Source organism: Gymnodraco acuticeps, unplaced genomic scaffold, assembly GCF_902827175.1.
Source record: "Gymnodraco acuticeps unplaced genomic scaffold, fGymAcu1.1, whole genome shotgun sequence".
Lineage (NCBI taxonomy): Eukaryota > Metazoa > Chordata > Actinopteri > Perciformes > Bathydraconidae > Gymnodraco > Gymnodraco acuticeps.
In genome coordinates this window covers 6,312,023-6,333,368 of record NW_022991180.1, presented here as the reverse complement: position 1 = coordinate 6,333,368, position 21,346 = coordinate 6,312,023, and the positions used below count along the sequence as shown (strand labels likewise).

Sequence of the window (21,346 nt, the reverse complement as noted above, 5' to 3'; positions counted from 1 at the left end):
TATCTGAAGACCATAGCCCAGCCTATTTTGGGGCATAATTGCTATTTCAATATTAAAGAGCATCAGATTTGTATTATTCATCATAAGCTTAGAAAGTTATTTAAAACTAATCTATGTTTATAAAATTGAGAAACAAGCATATATCTGTTGGTCCAGGGTGTGCAGATGTTCTTAATAACAGTCACAATACTAAGGGTCATATTTCAGTTAAGATGCAGAATAAAATGATAGCGGTTTTGCTTTGCCTCACCCTCTGTTCTTTTGCTTTGCTCATCCTTTAACTTTCACTTGTTTCAAGTCTTTTTTCTTTTTCACCGCAACCTTTTACTGGGGCAGGGCTAACAAGTCTGTCATTGCGGAAGCGAACCACCAGAGGATTCTTAGCAACTTTGCCTGTCGCTCCATGGCAGCCCACGGCAACGGAGCATTGCATGTCGACTTGCCTAAGTCAGAGAGCAACGTGACCTTCCTGTCGGATCACAACCCACTTACCACTCACAACCCAGTGTACGATGACAACAGCCCCCTCAGCAGTCCTGAGGCCTTTCCACGTGGGGAGAGTTCCTCTGAAAAGCGGTTCTCCTTTTCTCCCCCATACTCTGCAGGGTCAGACAGTGTCTGGTCGATGCCTGCTCACATTCACGGGGGGCTGCAGGGTTGTGACGGGCCAAGGAGACCATCACTTATGGACCCAGATGAGTGGGAGCTTCAAATACTCCAAGCAGAAATGAGCAGCAGGCGAAGGCTAGAGAGTTCGAGCACACTTTGCATGAACAGCAGCACAGAGGCCAAGTTGTCAGTTCGTGATCAGGCCAGGCAGTTTGAGCAGCAGGCCCTCCTGGAACAAACCCTCAAGCAAAACTGGGGCTCCCAAGGCTCCCTTTCTACCATCCTTGTTAGTGATAGAGACAGTGATGATGTTCTGGAGCTGACCTCAGAAACTCTGTTCTCTATCATGGACTATTCTTACAGGCCCACTTCTGTGGGCAAGGATGTGCCCCCCAGCATCATTATTGCTCAGGGGGATGACTCGTTGCCCCTGGTTGGTCAGAGACAGACTCCACCCGGCCTGAGGAAGTTTAGCCCCAGCTACATGACAGATCAACCATGTAAGATCACTGTGGAGATCATACCAGATCCACCAGAAAATCCCCCGCCTCCTCCTCCGCGGCCACCTCCACATGCCCCACCCACACTTCCTCCCTCCAGTCCACCTTCTTCTCCTCCTTCAACACTCTGCTCTCCTAAACCTCAAAATACCCCTCAATCCTCTCCTCCTCCAGCCAATAAACGGGTTGCGCCCCAACCTCCACCGCCTCTTCCTTCCTTACCTTTCCCCGCTATCAGCAACCACTCGCGCCCAGTTGTCCATTTTCTCCCAACCACTTTGCCGCCCGTGTCCTCACTTCGCCCTGTTTCAGAACGAAAACATCCTGCTCGTCTTGACCAATATCAAGCTGATATCAGGAAGAGGGAGCTTAAAGGGATCCTGAAAAACATTGAGAATCTAGCCGACATAGAGAGGTCTGTTGCCAACCTGTACAGCCAAGTCGACAAAACCTGCAAGGTGCCCAAGTTTAATAAGAAACCACAAATGACTGAAGAATCAGAAGGTGCTAACAGACTGCAGAGCTCTGATCCCTGCGATGAGCAGAGCACGCCAAAAACAACCAACTCCAGCTTTGCAGGCCAAATCAACCCAACAACAAGTATGAACCGTGTTGAAAATGGACCAAGTGAACTGAATATGGCAGGAGACACTCAGCAGCCAAGCCAATTGAAAAGCCCAAATAGAGATGAGGACTCTCAATCAACAGTGCTTTGACTTTTTCTCTCTGTCTCCACACGCTCATATTTTCCATTTATTCATGTTCATGCCTGCTTTTCTGTTGTTACTTAATAATCATTATTTTCTGCACAGTGGGTAGTGTTCAGTTTAAGCTTTAGCAAAGATGATGTTGACTGTTTGTCTTTCGGAAATAATGCTTTTTTACTTGGAAATCTAATTATAGTGCCACCTGCCAAGAAATGTACTCAGCTCTGCCATACGATTTGCTTACAGGCTTGTATTAGTACATAAAAGAGGCTTGCATATACAGCATTAGTTTGGCTCAGTGCATTTGCTATGAGATCTATGATAACCATACCCTTGAATTATCAGTTTAGTCAGTTCATCATGATATTAGCATGTTATTTCAGTTAATTATCTTAGCATAAGCACTTCTTAACTAAAGCTACTTAAATGAAATTTCACTAAACAGCAACATGTATTATTCCCGCAACCCTGGGGTCTGTTTCCTCAACCGTTTACTGTCTGCATATTGGTGATTTTTAATTTGTTCTTTTTCACATAAGTGAAGAGCATGGGCATTTAGTATGTTGTTGCTCTGTGCAGAATCTAAATGAAGCAAAAGAAGAAAACATAATGTTGGATGTTTTATTTTTTTTAATGAGGGAAATGTACATAGCGTTTAAGAATGTCCCATAGGTATGCAAATACTATGAAATGAGCTTTGAAGAATTCAGAAAGGATGATTGCATATTTGTGTTTTTAACATATTCAGGATGTTGTTGCAGTGGTGTTTTTAACAAACGACTTACTGTGATGGATGGATGTAAGACACTATCCTTACAGATGTATAAAACAGCAAAAGAGAGAGACAACTAATTGTCATATCCACCCCCTCAGCAAGGAAACAAAATACACATATAAAAAGCGAATATATAAACTACATTCAAATTGAACAAATTAGATACAACACTAAGGCAGGCTACAGGAAACCCTTTTAGTTAAATATAATACAGTTGAATGCAGATAAGATGGGGCTATGCACTTCTAAGTGAGAACATCTTCTAATGTTGATTGTAACATTGACTATAAAAACACATTGACAGGGTCTCCCGGCTCATGTTGAACGAGGAGAGCTAACCTCTGGAGGACCTGCCTTTTCACATGTCTACAGAAATCCTCCCAGCATGATAAAGTAGTCACTGTGATGTTCGGCTGCACACTTGAAGAGGCTAATTAGAGAACCAATCAATCGTTAACTAGGGCCGCTGCCTGTGGGACTGTCAAGTACTGTTACCTTCTCCTTTTCTCTCCCTTCTCTCCGACCTTCTGCCTTCACCATTTGTCTGTGTTTCTCTCTCTATCTCACTTCCTCTCCCCCTGTAGTTAGTTCTAATACTTTCAATCCGTAGCCTCTTCTTGTTAATCTTCTCTTGTGGTTCTCGGGAGATTATATTACCTTCTTTACACTCATTGCAATGCGTGTCTCTGTCCCCCTCTCTCTTCCTTTTCTCCCACATACCCTTCATGTGTTTGTTTTAGCGTCCATGCCCTAAGGCAAATGGTCTTAGCATACCTCCCTTCCAGAGCAATGTTATGTTTGATTCATCACACATTCCCCGATGGGCAGATCGAAGGCCTGCTAATTCTGTATTCCATGTTCACTACATGGGGCAATCTCTTTTTTAGAAAGGCAAGCGGCTCACATGCAGTTTTTCAACCCAAGGAACAGTGAGCCCTAATGGATGGTATTCTTTATATTCCATTGTTTCCAACTGATTTTTATCAAACTCTATTGTGTCTTGAATCATTGCAGTGTCTCAAAAAGAATCAAAAGTAATTACCAAGCTTAAGACTAAAAGTATGCTTTGGGTAGAAATGTCTCAAATTAACCATAATAATTTGTTTAAAAAAAAATACAAAACAAAGACCTAAGATAGTATACAATAGATTAGGTTCATTATTATTCCTTATTATTCATATTCACACAAAATGCTTATCAGAGAGATCCTGTGTTGCATTAAAACATCCCCCTGCTCTTACACCTCATAGTGCATGATATTTTTGTTATTGTTCAACATTTGGGGAATACGTTGATTCGCTTTTGTACCGAGAGTTTGATAAGAATATCAATAGCTCTCTCACACAGGAGAGTGGTATCAACTCTTGACAAGCATACTTCATAAAATTCTAAACTATTCCTATTGATGAATTCTGCTACAAAAGTTTGGTTATATTTGTTTTGTTTCTTAAGGTGTTTATGGCAGCAGAATAAGAAAACGTATTTGTATGCTTTTTCTACATAGAAATATGTAGTGGGAAAATGTGAAGCTAGTTATTTTTGAAGATAACCTTACTTTTATCAATATAATACACTGGGTTCATCAGTATTCAAGTCTTGCTGTAATTCTGAGCTCACCTCTCTCACCTCTTTTTCTATTACATTACCTTATCACCCATCTTCCCCCAAGCCCTTGTGCAAATTTCTTACGGCTGCTGTCCACTGGGTCATTTTTCTCGATATTTCATGAAGAAGCAGTAGCCAGCAGCCAAGCCAACAAGTCATCCATCAGATCCCACTACCATCATCCTCTCTGCCTGGGAGGTGTGGCCATATGGCTGTGCCCTGTCCCCTGGTCCCTGCCCATAATAACTGATTACAGCTCTCCAGAGGAAGCTCACATCATTGCTTTGCCATATATCCAAGTGTGAAAGTCGTCATTATTTATGGTCCCAGACAGGTTACAGTTGTACGCTTGTGAAACTGGAGGGGTTCAGCCGGTCTGCTCCATTACTCGCAGTTTTTCATTGACTTGTACTAAAAGCACTGCAGATGCACTGTTGTCCTCAAGAGCTACCCTGAGTACTTTTTTAATGCGTTTGAGAATCCTAATATTAGCTTACTTCAATTTAGCTTAAAAAGCATTGTCTGTTGAAAAGGACTGGCACATTATTTGTGATAAGCAAAGACAATTTCATTAACTTTGTTTGAGTCCTTTTCACATCTGCTCGAAGATTCTCCAGATATGTCTGTATAAACACTGACTTTTTTCGAATTCCAATCTTCCTCCCCTCTTTGCATTTATTGAATCTTTTTTCCTCCCTGTTTGGATGAGATAACGGGGGAAACAGCCCACACCAGCACGATAACATTGTGGCCTAAGGCACCCTTTTTTAAACTGAACAATATCTGCAACTCTAATTTAACACGTAAAAATGCACAGTAAGTAAAGCTGAAACTTCCTCACTGGTCAGCAGAATGTAGACACGCTAGTCCTGTAGACCAAACATTTCATTTATCTTAAAACACTTAATATTTTGCTGCTGTATTCATTATGTGTTGCATTCCCTCCTTTCTGCGGCACACAGCAAGCGAGGAGGCTACGGCAGACAGGTAAGCATTCCTGTTGTGATGTTTTATTTATTTTTGTTGCATGGAGACATTTTGTCACACTCCAGGCAGTTTACATCCTATTATTCTTATCTACAACTCACTTGATAGAAAGCACTGAATGAGATTAAGATGAGATCCTGATGATAGGACTTCTAACACTGACATTACAGTTTAGCTTTAATTCACAATTCTGTCATAGTCCCCAATGTTTCTGTCAAATAGCAGATAAGAATGTGAGTGTTTCTCCTGAGTTGGAAAACAAAACATAATTACCAAGACAAAAACTCTTTCTTGTTACCTTCAAATAATGAAAGACCAGTAACTGACATACACAAGATGTTTTATTTTTCTGTTGCATTTTCTTACTTACTTTCACTGCCTGGCTTACGTCTTCCCTCTTTTCCTTGCTGTGTTTCCATCAGTATAAAATCGATCTTTCACCTTGCTCCTTCATTGGGATCACATAGATATATTATTGATATACATAAAAGAGGCTTGACTTACATCTGAAATGTGTAGAGTGAACTCTTCCTTATGTTTGTGTCTTTCCTAACCTTCCCTTCCTTTCATTACCTTATCCTTCTTCTGTACTAATCTTTGGCAGCAACAGCAACTGCTGAGGCCATCTCTTCTGAGACCTGAGGTAGAAACCTTCCTGCTTTTCTTAATTCACAGGGATTGTAGTCCATTCTGCTGTATTACTGCTGCTGCTGCTCTTCTTCTTCTGGTTTTCCCTGAAGAGTGCTGAGTAATTTCTTTCTCTGCCTCTCTGAAATACAGGAACTCTCAATGGAGTCAGGTATCGACCCGGGCCAGGACTACTATAATTATGACCAAGGGTGAGCATGCAGCCCTTGACCGTCTCATCTCTCATCAGTCATACTCTCTCGTCCAGGAAGTGATCTCCATTGCTAAAAAAAAAATAATAACCTCGTTAGGACTTTATTATTGTGACCTTGCCTTCCAGCTCCCATTTCTTAGATCCTTGAGGAATGGAGGGAATATTTCCGAAAAATAAATGATGAGCATCACTTGTGGCTTCCCCTTGAGCTTGTACATATCATCAGAGCATTTACCCTTTCTACTCCCATCAAATGAGATCAATTATGCTGCCTTGAGTCAGGCACCTCAGTGTGGAAGTGTTTTTCCATGGTTTAATGAATAGAGGGAGTTTTGGCGTGCCTGTTACATAGCCCATATGGTTTAAAGAGGAAAAACATGCAACTCAAAGCCTTAACAGCTGCTAAGAAATTGTTATTCATTAAAAGCTCCCGCTCTACGGCAGGTGACTTGCACCACAAGTTTATCAAAACTGGAAGATGTTTTTGCAATTGTAAAGGCTTAAAACTGTTAAGTGAAATATGATGAATGTACATATGGAAATGAAGTCTGGTAATTGCCTGTAGTTACTCACCAACTTACCTTACCTAAGCTCTACAAATTACCACAGCTGTTTCTCAGGTTGTCTGAAATACGCTGGCTTTCATTCGCAACAAGATGTAATTATATTTGAATAGTAGGTCACAAAGTTCCAAAAGCTGCTATTGCCAATGAGTGTACCATCACTGTGACCCGATGCCTTTGATGTGCGATGTTCTGTTTGCAGTGAAGGGCACACTTTTACAGCCGTCATGCTTATCATTTAGCAATCAACCGACTGTGTTGTAAGCTCCCCTCATCATGTTCTCAATAAGACAAAATTACCATTGGTCTTTTTCCTTTAGGCTCTTCCCTAATGTATTGTTATAAAGTAAGAAGAGTATCAACATTCAAACTGTTGGAGGCCATCTACCACACTAATGCAGATAACCTAATGGTGGATACATTTTTTTAGTGTTACAACTGTGAAACACTGAAAAAATAGTTTTATGAGTGACTTAAATGGCATATGTTGAAACTGTTCTCTTCAGTAGATTAATAGTCACATTTAACACTCCCCTGATGAAAGCCAAACATGCTCTGGAATAATAATAAAAAACAGCACATTGGAGAAGAGTTATGCAACCATATTTTATGTTTTAATGGGCTTTAGGCATACATTATTACTCAACAAGTTCCCATCTCAACATGTGTTTGCATCTTTGTAATTTATTAAACTCCTTTGACAAAGATGGGCGAATATGTACTCATCTATATTTATTTTAGGATAAGTAGTTTCCGCCTTTTATTTTTCTCTATTATATTGCTCCCAACTTACAAAGTGAATACTAGTGATTTTTGCTAATCTTCACAGAAATGATTGACTATCTTGTTGAAGATATTGCCAATAAAAAAAAGACCAAAAGCAGCAGTGAATGGGGGCAGTGTAATATAGCAACTTGGATTAATAGATTAATTAAATAATCATTAATTTATTTTTGCTGGTTTACTTTAGGAATGAATATAACTATTAATACCAAACGTAATACACATTCTTTCTAAACTCTGTTTTTTTCATATTTATTTTATTTATTTCTCAGGTACGACATTCCTCAGTATGGCAGTAGGAGGAGGCTAATACCTCCAAGGTATGATGAATATGGAGAGGTGATCATGGAGGATGATGAGTATTACTACGGTCCTCGTGGCACTGAGGTATGCCCTTTCCTTACTCTACGTGATAATGTAAAGATTATCTTAACATTGTGTGTGTTTTTTAAACAGCAGTATTAACCCTACAAACATAGTGGCTTTTTGATTCAAATCATTGCTAAATTAAATATGACTGTCTTAGGACCAGGGCAGAGGCAGGGACCGTGGTGGAGGTCCACCTAAGAGGGTTGCATTTAGGGACATGCCAGGGGATGAAATCGAACAAGCTGAGCCAGCAGAGGGGGGCGAGCCTTCTAAGGCTGCCAAGAGACTGAAGTCTGTCATGAAACTCAGCAAACTCCTGGCAGCCAGCAAGGGGGGAGAACAGCCGTCTGATGCCGGTCCTTCTGGCCCATCTCCATGGAAGAAAGCCAAGATGTTCAAGATGTTTGGTGCCGGGAAGAAGGACAAGGATTATGCCAAACTGATGTCAGCCCGCCGCATTGACAGCCAAGAGAGTCTGACAGGCGGACCAGCAGTTATGGGACCAATCGACAGAAAGTCTGATACGCGTAGCAAGCTCGGTAAAGTTTTCAGGAAAATCAACTTAGGCAACAAATTGCAGATACGGAGGAAGTCGAAGAGTAGTGTGAGCCAGGGCTCGGCCACAGGCAGTGAGCGAGACGAGGAGGCTTCACAAGTAGCCAGTGAGGATGACAAGTCTAAAGTGTCAATTAGTGTGACAGAGAGTGAGCCAGAAGCAGGTGCAAGTGGAAGCAGTAAGGAGAAAGACTCTGATGGGGAATCCTCTGAGAGAAGCAGTGTTGACAGAGATTATCTGAAAGTAGACTTGGACCGTGATGATGCCAATGAAAGCACTGTGGACTCAGAGGAAGAGCCTGATGAGGAGCCAGGGGATTCTGATGAGGAAAGTAAGTCAAAATCTGAAGGAGATGAAACGGAGAAGGAATCTATCAGTGAGAAAGAATCTGGGACTGAAGAAGAATCAGATTCGGAAAAAGAGTCAGAGTCAGAGAAGTCGTCGGCTACAGAGAAAGAATCAGAAACCGAGAAAGATTCAGACTCCGAGAAAGAGTCTGAATCTGAGAAAGAATCTGAATCAGGAACAGGCACAGCAACAGAGAAGGAAACAAGCACAGAAAAAGATTCAGGGACAGAGAAAGATTCTGATGAAGAGTCTGAGGAGGAAGAGGGTTCAGGGAGCACTAGAGAAAGTGGGTCTTCTTCCATGAAATCATCAGCTACAGAGTCCAGAAAGGGAAGCAGCGCATCAGGTGCAAGTGGCAGCGGTAATGGCAGTGGCAGTGGCAGCGGGAGTGGTACCAGAGAAAGTGGCAGTGGTAGCACAAGTGGTTCTGCGTCTTTATCTGGTTCAAGTGTTAAGTCATCAAATAGAACCAGATCATCAGGAAGCGCAGTTACCTCCGAGAAGTCTAGTGAAGAACTCAGTGAAGGTGAGTCAGGAACAGGGACCGCCAGCGAGGTAGAGTCAGTGTCAGGAAGTGAAGGCTCTTTATCACGAGGGTCCAGCCAGAGGAACATGTCTGAGTCAGAGTCCGTTGGTGGGTCTTCATCCGTCAGTGAGATGACAGACCAGAGTTCCCTGAGCAACAAGACAGGTACAGCTGGTTCCCGTTCCACCAGTGGCAGTCTGCATTCCCAGAAGTCCAGCCAGAGCCGTGGTTCTGAGGACACAATTACAGAGGAGAGTGAAGAAGAAGACGAGGAAGACTCTGAGACTGCTGACGAGAGCAAAGAGTCAGCCAGCGAGCTCAGTGATGATGCATCAACGGGGAGTTCCAGGAAGGCGTCTGGAGACCCTGGGCCCTCTGCACCCTACACTGGTCCCACTTACAGCTCTGATATCAGAAGCATCGGTAACACCTCTGTAGAGACATACGGAGGACTGTCCCCTATCACTGAGGTGGACGAGGACGCCATCTCCTCTGACAAATCTTCAGTCAGTGGCTCCGGATCTGGCAGTGCATCGAAAGACTCAACAATGTCAGATGCTGATTCAGAATCTGAAGGAAACTCAACTGCCTTCTAGAGAGATATGGTCCACTGTGAAGTAAGAGTGAATAAAATCAATTACCCTTGCATGGGAGTGAAGAATTATTGCTTGCCACTACAGTGTTTCAAGCTTCCACCTTTTCCTCATTTCCATTAAGCAAAACACTTTTGTGGTTTCCTGGTGCAAATGATCAGAGCTCTGCTCTATTTCTTACCTCTCTGACTTCTTCTTCTCTTTGATGTTTCCTTGGTGTTTTTATGCCTTTACATGTTGTATAACATTATGTTCTTGTTTTTGCTGTGAGATTTTGCATGTGACAGTACTATCTGCTTTAACTGAGTGTTTTTTATGTGAGTTTGAAATGATTACTTCTTGGGAACAGTATTATTATTGTCCATAGATTTCTCGCCGTAGATTCAATTCTAACAGAACTGCAGATAGGTAATCAAAAAATTGGATTTCATGTTGTCTAAGGATATTCTTTCATGTTTGAATTGATGTGCTTTAGTAGAACAACAATGTATCTTAAAATATATATTACTGTAATGCCACCATTTAAGGATTGGACTTTAGTATTTGTATGTGTTAATGGTTTTGGGTTAGGCATTTTCAGCACATGATAGTCCTTGAATACATGTGAGCATACATTCCCCCAAAAAACATTTAAATTAACCTAAAAAATATCCAGGCCTTCTTTCTGGGACAAGGGAGTAAAATACTGTGAATACTGTTATCTTGATACTGAGTGTAGAGGGGTGGCCAACCAGTCAGAGGTTAAGAGCCACATGTTTTCTATTTTACTGCAAAGAGCCACATCAAACACACAGTCACTGATACCGCTTGTTTCAGTGTTTTGTTTTCTGGAGACAAGATTTCAACCACGTCACTGATGCATTTTTGTGGCATTGGGATATATTTTTTTTTTTTAATCCTCTGGAGCAGAGAGAGGAGCTGTGGATTATTGTTATTGATTAATGCATCAGTGTTTCTTAGGGTCAAAAACACTAAACTCACAACTTAAAATGAAAGCGTTTAGTTTATTTAATAAAAGCACATGTTCAATGTGAAAAGTGACAGTAGTTATAGATTATTTGCAATTTGGTGCTATATATATATTAAAAAAAAAAAAAAATTATATATATTTTTTAAACACCTTGCATTTCAGGGGGCTTTCAGGGGGCTCCGTTGGCGGGGCGCAGCGCCCCTCCAAGACAATGGTAGGGGAAACACTGGATAGTGTTTAATCAACGATAGGTTTTCCCCCCCTCAAAGGTATTATTATTGTGACTGGCTCTTGGGCCACATCAAAATTAGACGCGCTGTCATCCTCTCATACTGACACCTGACACCACACATACACACGTAGGGAGAGCCGGGACGAAAGTAACACAGGACGAAAGTAACACGGGACAAAAGTAACGGAGCGATTTTATCCGAGCCTAAACAACTTTGACCGGCCAAATTACGTCAGAATTATCAGCATTCAATACTTAACAGACCTACTAAATATCAGGTTTAACTGTCAGGAGTAGCTAGCTAGTGTAACATTTTGTTTTCGATACCAAGTCAAGAATTGCGATTCCGATTATTTTTCGATACTTTTCTTAAATAAAGGGAAACAGTCTTAAATGTAATTATTGTCCTTTATTTCACACCAGAACCATAACACAAACTTTTAAACAATGAGAACAATAAATAAAATAAATGACAAGAATTCGTATTAAATAAAATTAATACATTTCTTACAGACAGGCCTCGTGGTGTCCGTAGGCTTGCCCTCACTGTCAGAGATATAGCTAAAATACTTCCAAATTTTGCTTCTGGCGTCTTTTTTGTCAACAAGCCGAGGCGCAGCGGCAGTTGCACTCCCACTTGCAGCCATGCTTCTCGTTTTCTCACATGCTCTGGCAGCTAGCGCGTGCACGAGAGAGGGGAGGCACTTGAGCGTGCTTGAGAGGGGCGAGACTGCAGGCACGGCTGCAGTGCAGGGAGTGGAAGCAGAGCGCTGAACACACACGGCACTTTCTCACCAGAGTACTTTCCCCCGTCATTCTTAAAGTACCGATACTAATGAAACGGAGGAATAGTAACGTTTTTAACGGCAGGGTATCGCGGTACCTTTCAAGTATCGGTACACCGTGCAACACTAGTCAGGAGTCAGTGTCTCTCCCCCAAACTCACACACATACAATTCGATATGAACTGAAGAGCCGCATGAAACTAGGCAAAGAGCCGCATGCGGCTCGAGAGCCGCGGGTTGGCCACCCCTGGTGTAGAGTATAACTCAGCTAGCTGTCCGCAGTGTATATTCCCCTTTTTTAACGAGAAACGTGTGTATACTATACCTTGTGAAAAGAAAAAAATTATATTTTGACATTGACTCCCTCTATCCTCCTTAGCCTGGGAAAAAGCCACGGATCAAGCTGGTGGTAGATCAGGAGAATGAGACCAGCTCCACAGGAGAAGAGAGCACCACAGAGACACAGAGGAACCGACTCCCCAACAGCCACAGCAACATCAACGGGAACATCTACCTTGCACAGAACGGCACTATTGTCAGAACTAGGAGGCCACCTCACCCAAAAAACTTGAATATGGGCTCTCCTTGTCGGCTTGGTAAGCATTTTAAAAAACTAGACAAGTTGAGTGTGACTTATGAAGAACCCTCTAGCATTATTAGCATTGAGGGCACAGAAAACGAGACAGAAAATGGAACAGGCACATGTGTTCCCCCTAATGTGGACTTCAACCTCAACACTCGGCCCTCCTGTGGCTCCCTTGGATCCTCCATCAACGATCTTAAAAGTTTTGGGTCCAAAACCAATATTGCAAAGGTCTTGATTGACAGAAACAGCAGTGGCCAGTTTGTCAATGAGGAGCAAGAGACTTCGGTTGACAACCACAAGGACAGCAGAGAGACACTGGAGTCCCACAGTGACCACACTTTATCAGACGAGGAGGAGTTATGGATGGGACCCTGGAACAGCCTACACATACCAATGACAAAACTCTGACTGACCATGTAGAAAGTTATTTTAGTTTTTGTTGTTTTCGTATCTTTATCATGTTGTTTTTGTTAAGAAAATGATCATGAAAAAAATGTGTGCCTCAACTGGATAAGCTCCAACCACTGTCAACGACACTTGCACTTCAAGTCAAATTTTATTTAACCATAATACATTATGGCCTATATTCACTAAACGTTTGAATAAGATGGAAATATAGAGTTGCAAGGCAATGGGTGCCTCAAAGAAATCTGAAATTGTATGTGAATAGTACTTGAGTTTTTGTTTTAAACCCTTAATCAAAACACCAGATACGCCTCTTTTATTGAGTGACACCATGTTTTACCTTCTTTTACCAGCCCCACTTTTTTTTATCCTGAAACAGGTCTAAAGAGATTGTTATTCATTTCACTAAATATATTTACAGAGAAATTAAGGTGTGTATATGAAGAAATTGTGATAATATAGTCTATGATAAAGTCAAAGAAAACGTATTTTGCTAATAGCATTTTAACCGCAAATGATTAAGATTGTCAGATTATTTTATGTTGTGATCACTTGACAATGTTTTTGAAAATTTCTGAAAAATATATCAAATTATTTTTGTCTATTTTGTATCTAACAGGGATGGAGAATCTAACATATGACATTAAAGACATAATATCCACATGACTGTTACCGCTGTATTTCAGAGATATGACAGTGTCATCATGGTGTTTTATATGGACATTTGTAACTACAGAATATGGTATTTTCCAAACCTTATATGATGCAGCTTGACTCTATTCATGGTCATGTATTAACTGACACATCAGGCTCCAGAAAGAGGTGGAAAAAGACTATCCAAAAATATACAAGATTCAACAATAAAGTTCTAACCCTATTTACATGTGTATTGAAAAGCATAATTTCAGGCATTGGCCACGTTATCCTTACTTCAATGTCAATGTGCTTTTGGAAAGGGGGTAATGTTGACAGCAACTCAGTTTTGGAAATATTAAAAATGCTTATGTTTGTGAACTATGCAGCAAGTTCATAAAAATACAAAATCTGCAGAAAGAGGTCTGTCAGAAAGAGTCCTTCTCGCAGTGTGCCTCACTTTCTACAGAAGAGAAATGACAAGTCACCAAACACCAAGCACATTCTCTTCATTTGTTTCTCAGTTTATCAGAGATTAACACATCTAACACATCCAGAATGACATTTACAAAAAGTGTCCTGCAGTCAATCAAACTGTGAGAATGCCAATCAAGTTTGCATAGTTCTTTGGAGGCTGAAGTTGAGAAAAGAGCAGGAGCTGAATGCCAGAGTGAAGTAGCTTCAAAAAAGCTGCTCAGAAAATAGGTCAGGAGGGAACCCTTGTTCCCACCACAAAAAGCCTGTTGTCTTTAAGAATCAAAACAAAACTCTGCAAGATGCTGATGGAAGAAGAACAAAATAAAGGTGCAAGACCTGCAGGAGAAGCCTTACAATCAGGATGATTAATTGTCACTTGTTCTTTCTCAAAACATGCCAATTAATTTTTGTATTTTGAAAGACAAGAACAGTGTTCACTGTCTTTAAGAGCCACCGTCTCCATTTTGCATACACACTCTCAGGATCTGCCATTAATGACAGGAGAACAGCACTGTATAAACCATTTTCTGTGCAGATGGGTCTCAGTATAATGCCATTTCTTTAATAAATCTTCCAAAACCTTAAAATGAGAGCCTATCCCGGAAATGGTCACCACTGAAAAAATAATTAGAATATGTAATGCATCTGTGCCCTCGTCTTCTCTAATACAAGGACATACTTCACCAATCTCTTTTTGGAATACTCTCCTGATGAATTGGATTATAGCTGGCTCGACGAATAATGAAAGCGTTTCGACTGAGCATTTCCGTCTGTCACAGGATTATGTCCCAGGCCTTTTTTACTCCCCACCATGATCATCTCACTTAGTAGATTAAATACAGCAGTATGAATGGACATATCCCTGTGGTAATTAATTTTGGCTCGAGGAGAACCCACATACCAATATCTCGTATAATAGGATTTACTTTTTCATTTGCACGTTGCACACCTAAGGAAGTCGGAAGTTTCACTGTTCACTGTCACAACAGTGCAGTTATCGGTAGAGGTGGAAGAAGTACTTAGATCTTGTACTTAAGTAAAAGTAGAAGTACCAGAGTGTAGGAATACTCGGTTACGTAAAAGTGCAATAAAAATGTTACATAAGGAAACGTTTAAAAGTAATAGCATGAAAATATACTTAAAGTACCAAAAGTGAAAGTACTTATTGTGCAAATTGGCCCATTTAAGAATGATATATTGTATGTTTTCGATTATAATTATTGATGCATTAAAGTGTTATCAAAGCTGGTATGTCAGCTAGTTCTAATGACTTTGTATACTGCAGGGTTGTGAATGTACTCCAGGTGTAACTAAGTCTTATTTAAGTGTTGATTATATTGCTAGTGACTGGTGGCAGATAGCTTGCACATCTTCCGGCGCAAACTGAAAACTCATCTCTTTCGACTCCACTTCGAGCGATAGAACTATTAACGAAGCACTTTTATACTAATAAAGGACTGGCTTATCTAAAGCCAGTTGAGTAGCACTTGAAATGTTTTTGCTCTATGAAGCCTGATGTACTTATATGATTCTGTTTTCTTCAAGTTGTATTTTGTTGGTCGAACGCACTTATTGTAAGTCGCTTTGGATAAAAGCGTCAGCTAAATGCAATGTAATGTAATGTAATGTGACTTATCCGACCGGCCCACATCGTCCGACCGGCCCACTTCAGTACCGACCCATCGGGATTCGTCCCGAACGTCCCGATGGCCAGTCCGCCACTGCCTGTAAGTTAACATGTAGATACGTTTAATTGAGTATAGCTGAAAATAAGTCATCATTCAGTTATTAAAATGGCGGACTTGATCAAAAATAATGGAGCTAGCCAAAGTTATGGACATTATTTCACCTTTCTGCATGAATGCAAGTAATTTATTGAGTGGACAAGTTATATATTTTGTTAGAAATTAAAATCAATGTTTGATAGCATAATGTAGCTTAAACATACCGTCAGTTTAAATGCTATTTTATTCTGGAAAAAAACAGAAGTTCTCAATACCAAGCTTTTATTCTGAAAATCCTTCATCTCCGGTTAGCATTTAGCATGTGGCTAATATACCATTTCCTATAGATGTGAATTTAGCAGCGAAATGACATGGAGTGATGCACACCGAAACCTACTGATTTAACACTACAACTAATTGAACCAAGAGATTATTATTGCTGAATATTAAATGAAGGTACAGTTTATTTGAATATGTTATTGTTTACAGACGTGGGTAGCATGTGACAAAATCCGGAACTACCGGAAACAAAATGCTGTGAAGTATTTCCTGTATTTTTTAGTGTTGATTTCAGCGTTTGAAATGTATTTAGATGAAAAGTCATGAAAGAGATTAGGAGGAGAAGAGGCGTGTCTAGTTATATAATGAATGTAAAATGTCGAAATCCTCCGTTTACGCAACATCGGACACAGAAGAACCAGGGGGAAGTCTTCTACGTCACCACCGCCCCTAGAGAGGAGGAGCAAACAGCCAGCAAGCGGGAAGGACGAATGCTTGTGAGGGCTCTTCTGCACGGCCGCCACTGGGAGAGGAAGCTGCAGCCTTTCTCTCCTCGTTAGTAATCTGAATCATCTTCTGCTTGTAACATTACCGCGCCATTTAATTAAAGTACCATTTGAACCTTCTCAGAGACTCCATTTAGTCTCCTTTTAAAGCTTCTCTCCTGGACGCGAGAATAACGAACACAGCATAACAATTTCAGAAATAACTGTTTGGTTGTAGACTGTAAAATAGGCTATAGCTAATTGATGCCATGTTTATATCAACAGAGCGAAGCAATAGGCGCTTTCACACCAAGTACTTTGCCGTACTTAGTTCCCAGTACTTAGTTAATCAGAACTCTTTAGTTCTGAACTTCTGATGAACTAAAGAGCAGATCGCGTTCACACCGGAATAAATCCCTGAGGAAGGATTAGGCAAATTAAGCCGTTGACGTCACTTCTTCTTCTGCTTTGGGTTTACTGGCAGCCGCAAACAACTTTGTGGCGTATACTGCCACCCAGGGGCGCCGTAAGGGGGTGAAAAGTTAGGACGATTCTAAGGGCCCGTGACTGACAGGGGCCCCAAAATGTTTAGAACATTAAGAAAAAAAATGTAAGTAACCTTTCATCAATCCTCAATAATTAACATTAATAGAACGTTATATTGATAAATTACTCACTAAACTTACGATTCATTTAACTTATTTTCTTCCAAAAGTTAATTACCCAAAGCCTCTGTACACCCCCTTCTATTTACATGTAATGGTTTGGTCCTGCCTCCAAACGCGGTGCAGCACCGGCACTTGCAGAGAGTGAAAGCATGTGAGGAGGGATGCTAGTACTTAGCCTACATACGTGTGTTGTACCATGTTTCAACGACCAACAAAGTCAGACTCTAAGAGAAGAGAAAGGAGAGAAAGACAAGAGAGAGGGATTAAAGGGCGACAGTATGTCACCCAGTTTTTCACAAGAAAAGGTGGGTGTGGTCCATGAGTGGTGGAAATTAGTCTGTTAGCTAATGTTTTTTTGTTTACTAAGCTGACATTAAGTACTGTTAATATCTTTACAGAAAATTCAGAGGTCTTTCATTTCACTGCTCTTTTAGCTGACATTTAAAGGTATGGTAGGTAATTCACTTCAGAAACACTTTTTGTTATATTCCATGGAATGCTCAGTCTTAACATCCCGATAGCAATGAATATCTTAAGTGCTTTGACAACAAATACATACAAAAATGTCATCTGTGGAAGCTGTGGTGCTGTAAAAAGCACGACCAATCATCTGAGCCGGCCCAGTTAAAATAACTGGATGGCCTACCTGCCTGTCAGCCTTCCATCTGTGCACAAGCTTATCGCGTGCCCTCATTGGTCATGTGCACGTTCGTGTGTGTTGGAGGAGGGGCTCTGTAAGGAACTCTGAAGGAAGGGGCAGATTTTTTTCAGTTGTGTACTTTCAAATTCTAGCGCACTCGAGCTGGTTTCTCCATTCTTACCTACCTACCTTTAATAAATGCAGGCACATTTTTAGCGCCTATTCATACTAAATCAGTTGTCCCTCCCCCTGGTGCCAGGACCAACAGATCCATCTCTAAGCTCAGCAGCCCTGTCCCCCCATAAGGCTGAACCTGAACCAGCTTTTCTCCCAACTGAAGGAGGTGAGCAGCATTGTGTTGAATGACATGCCACTTAACATATCTGCAGGGAGACTGGAATACAAAATATATATATATATATATATATATATAACAAAAAGCTAACATCTAATTTAAATTATACATTCCAAACAGTATTTTCCCACATAGCCAATGATCTATATAAAACAAAAAACTGCTTTTAGTCTATTTAGGATGATGGACAGTTTGTATTAGGTAAACTAAATGTTAATCACCAACATTTTGGTTATGATATTAATACTAATGTTATTATATTAAAGCAGGGGTGGGGAACCTCCGGCCCCCGGGCCATATACGGACCTCTAGACCATTTGGTACGGCCCTCGAGGTAATTTATAAACAAAGTGACCTGTGCCTGGTGGTGGGGCCCAATGTGATATATTTTCATGGGGCCCAAAATCCCTGGTGGCGCCCCTGCTGCCACCCGAAGTCCCCGGAGTTGGGGACTGGCTTCAGTACCAAGCCCCCAGCAGCGCCGTATACGGCTCTGGCCCCCAGGAAGTGTGCCGGACTCTGATGAAAATAGTCGTTGTGTCCAAACCACGGTACTACAATTTCCGTATCAGTCCGTGACGTCATTGGGCCCAGAAAGACTTTTCCCCATTGACTAACATTGGGAGAGAGACGTCTGTAAATCAGCGGATACTTTTTTTAAACCTAAATAAACTACCCAGTATGAACTATTGTATAGCCCATATTATAATCATTCTGTCCTTAAAGTTGTAAAATGCACTAAAAGCCGAATCTAGATTTATTTTCTCTCTCCATTCATTCTACCGAGACGAGAGGGAGCTCCGGGGGCGGGGCTTAAGGGGCGCATGCTCTGTGAGCGCATATACGGGTTATTCTGCTCTGACAGCCAGGCATGATGGGTAATCTGTGACATTTCGCTCTCTCAAAAGTTGGGCCATTTTGTCCTCATGCGCCAATGAGCAGCTCTCATAAAGAACGAGACCCCGCCTCCCTCCCACGCTGTATCCAGTTCTTATTATACATCCATGGCTGGGACACCCAGCAGCTTCTACTGAAGCCTTCCGAGTAAATCGCTAGAACGCCGACACCTCCTCATCACTCCACCGCTCCACTGTTTTTTTTTGTGTTGCCATAAGTTAGTCTCTCTCCGTTGGTGTGCTGGACTAATGCTAAGTGAGTTTGAGTATGCAGGCTTCTAACTTCAATTGTATTTTCATATTTCAACAGAAGTGTCATGTGTTGCAGCAGAGTGAGCCTTGTTATTTTTGCACACCGGCAAGCACACCTGCTGTGCTCTACAGAAAACCGCAGTCGTCACAGACTCCCAGGTACATTCAAGTCAATTCAAATCAAGTAAAAAACGTATAAAAGACTGAGGTAAAAAACTAGCTACAAGCAAGAGGATTACATGTGGGGAGACCTTCAGCTACGAACAAAAAAAGATTTGTCGATTTATACTGCCACAGAGCAGATTCGTCAAGTTGTAATGACTGATTTGAGAGGTTGTAATAACCAAGTTGCAGTTGTAATGGAAAATATATTTAAAAAATATTTATTTTTCTGCAAGTGAACATTTGATCACTAAGTTAATTATTTTTTTTCTGTGACTTCAAATTTGGTTCACAGTTACGTGGATATTTTATACAAGTGTAAATTTGGTTCAGTGTAAATGTATGCACACAAGCTCAGATTTTTTTTCTGCAAGTGCTCACATCAGGTTTTACACGCTCTCGCATTGTGCACCATATCTACCTTCATACCTGACAGCCCAGCAGCTGATCTCTAAGCACCTCCCCTCTCCTGTAGGGGGGGCGTGGTCAGCTGCAGCTCACAGAATCAGCACCCTGCAAAAACAGCGCTGGAAAGAGCAAATAGAGCGAAATGAGGCATGGCTAAAATGCAGGATCTGTTTGGTATTTTGAAAAACATTTTATACAGCTTTTCATGTTACCGAAAGGAATAATCTTTATGATTGCCCTGTCAACGTTGGATTTGAACAACTGTCTGTCGTCACTGGTGGGTGAAGTTACAGTAGTGCCCCTGAACTTTGCTAGGCCTTTGCTGCATAGGCTACTTGAGCATGTACAGTACGGCCATTAACAGAGTTGCATTCATCAAAATTGGAGAAGGAAGCGCAGGGATTGGAAAGCAGACCTTGAGCCAGTCATCGCCCACGTCATCTTTCGACAACATAAGACTTAGGTTTTCAGAGCAAATGTTTTGCCAACATATTTACAGACACATGGCTCCATGATAGCATCTGTCTACTGTAGTTGAATATGTGAAGAAGGACAGCGCAGGACTCCATGGGACAGGAAGAGGAGGACTCTTTATTTCATCAATGATGCTTGGTGCTGACTGTCGATGGACAGTGTTTCCATGAAGTCACATTTTTGATGCAGCTTCTCAAGCTTACAATTGCCTTTTTATCTGCTGAGAGAATTTACCATTGTTTTGTAGCAGCTGTTTTTTTTATCCTGACGCAAATTTAAAAAATGAACTACGGCAAAGCATTCCTTTTTTTGTTGTCCTTTTTTTTTATCTTATTTTCTTTGTACAGCATATATGGACTAGCTACAACTGAACGTTGTGAAACCCTGTGTTCAGGAATGTCAATTGATGCTCCTTGAACACCCGTCCCTCACTTTTTGTGTCTGTAAATAATTTGGAAAGTAATCTAGGCTTCATACTAAACAGGATATGCAGCAATTCATAAACTGATCAGTGTGGCCAGCAGTATTTCTGTACCCCTGTGTCATAATCTTCACCTCGGGGTTCATTTAAATGTATTTATACCTCCTGACAAAAAGGCTCTCCCACAGTTTATGTGATGTCATCTTCTGAAGCAATCATTCTATAATAGACCTGTAGATGTAAATCATGACAGAAATACTATATTAAGGCGAGACAAGGCAGGCAAAAAGATCGTTTTTCAAGCACTGGTCTATTTTGAGATTTTGTGCTATTTTGATTCTATAACATGTTTTATTTCAGGCTTTTGGAAGGAAAACGTACAAAATACACATTTAAGTGTTTATTTTATTATAGTTTGTCTATTTGCGTCTGTAGATTTCTCTTAAATTCACCAAAAGTTAGCATTCTAACGTAACATGAAGTACCGCGACCGCTGTTTGCACCATGTCATCAGAGATATCGTTGGAAAGCTGCACAATCTCATCGGATCCAAATATGGTCATTTCCTTTGTATCTGCAACCAATCGTGAAAGTACAAAGGGGTCTTAAGAAACGAAATCTCATTGGCTGGTGTCAATTTCTGACAACGTGATTCGTTCAGATGCGTCACGTGGTGTGCTAAAACACTTCCTGGTTAGCTTTCCGCTAGAAATTGAAATCTCAAAATGGCAA

The 21,346-nt window shown here is 41.0% G+C and overlaps 1 protein-coding gene and 1 long non-coding RNA gene across 2 annotated transcripts in view; both read left to right on the top strand.

The window, feature by feature from the left end:
- The window catches only part of LOC117560761 (protocadherin-15-like), a 281,857-nt gene extending 269,587 nt beyond the window's left edge, over window positions 1-12,270 (top strand). Inside the window, 6 exon segments of the mRNA XM_034237763.1 lie at window positions 5,159-5,183; window positions 5,788-5,826; window positions 5,964-6,022; window positions 7,643-7,757; window positions 7,897-9,786; window positions 12,129-12,270. Coding sequence (XP_034093654.1) covers window positions 5,159-5,183; window positions 5,788-5,826; window positions 5,964-6,022; window positions 7,643-7,757; window positions 7,897-9,765 — 2,107 coding nt within the window. The 3' untranslated portion in view covers window positions 9,766-9,786; window positions 12,129-12,270.
- A 4,875-nt stretch (window positions 12,271-17,145) lies between these two features.
- LOC117560781 lies at window positions 17,146-21,146 on the top strand. Its single transcript, XR_004571243.1, has 3 exons — window positions 17,146-17,311; window positions 17,906-17,989; window positions 19,208-21,146. It is a non-coding gene; the product is annotated as an uncharacterized LOC117560781 (long non-coding RNA).
- The last annotated feature ends 200 nt before the right edge of the window (window positions 21,147-21,346 follow it).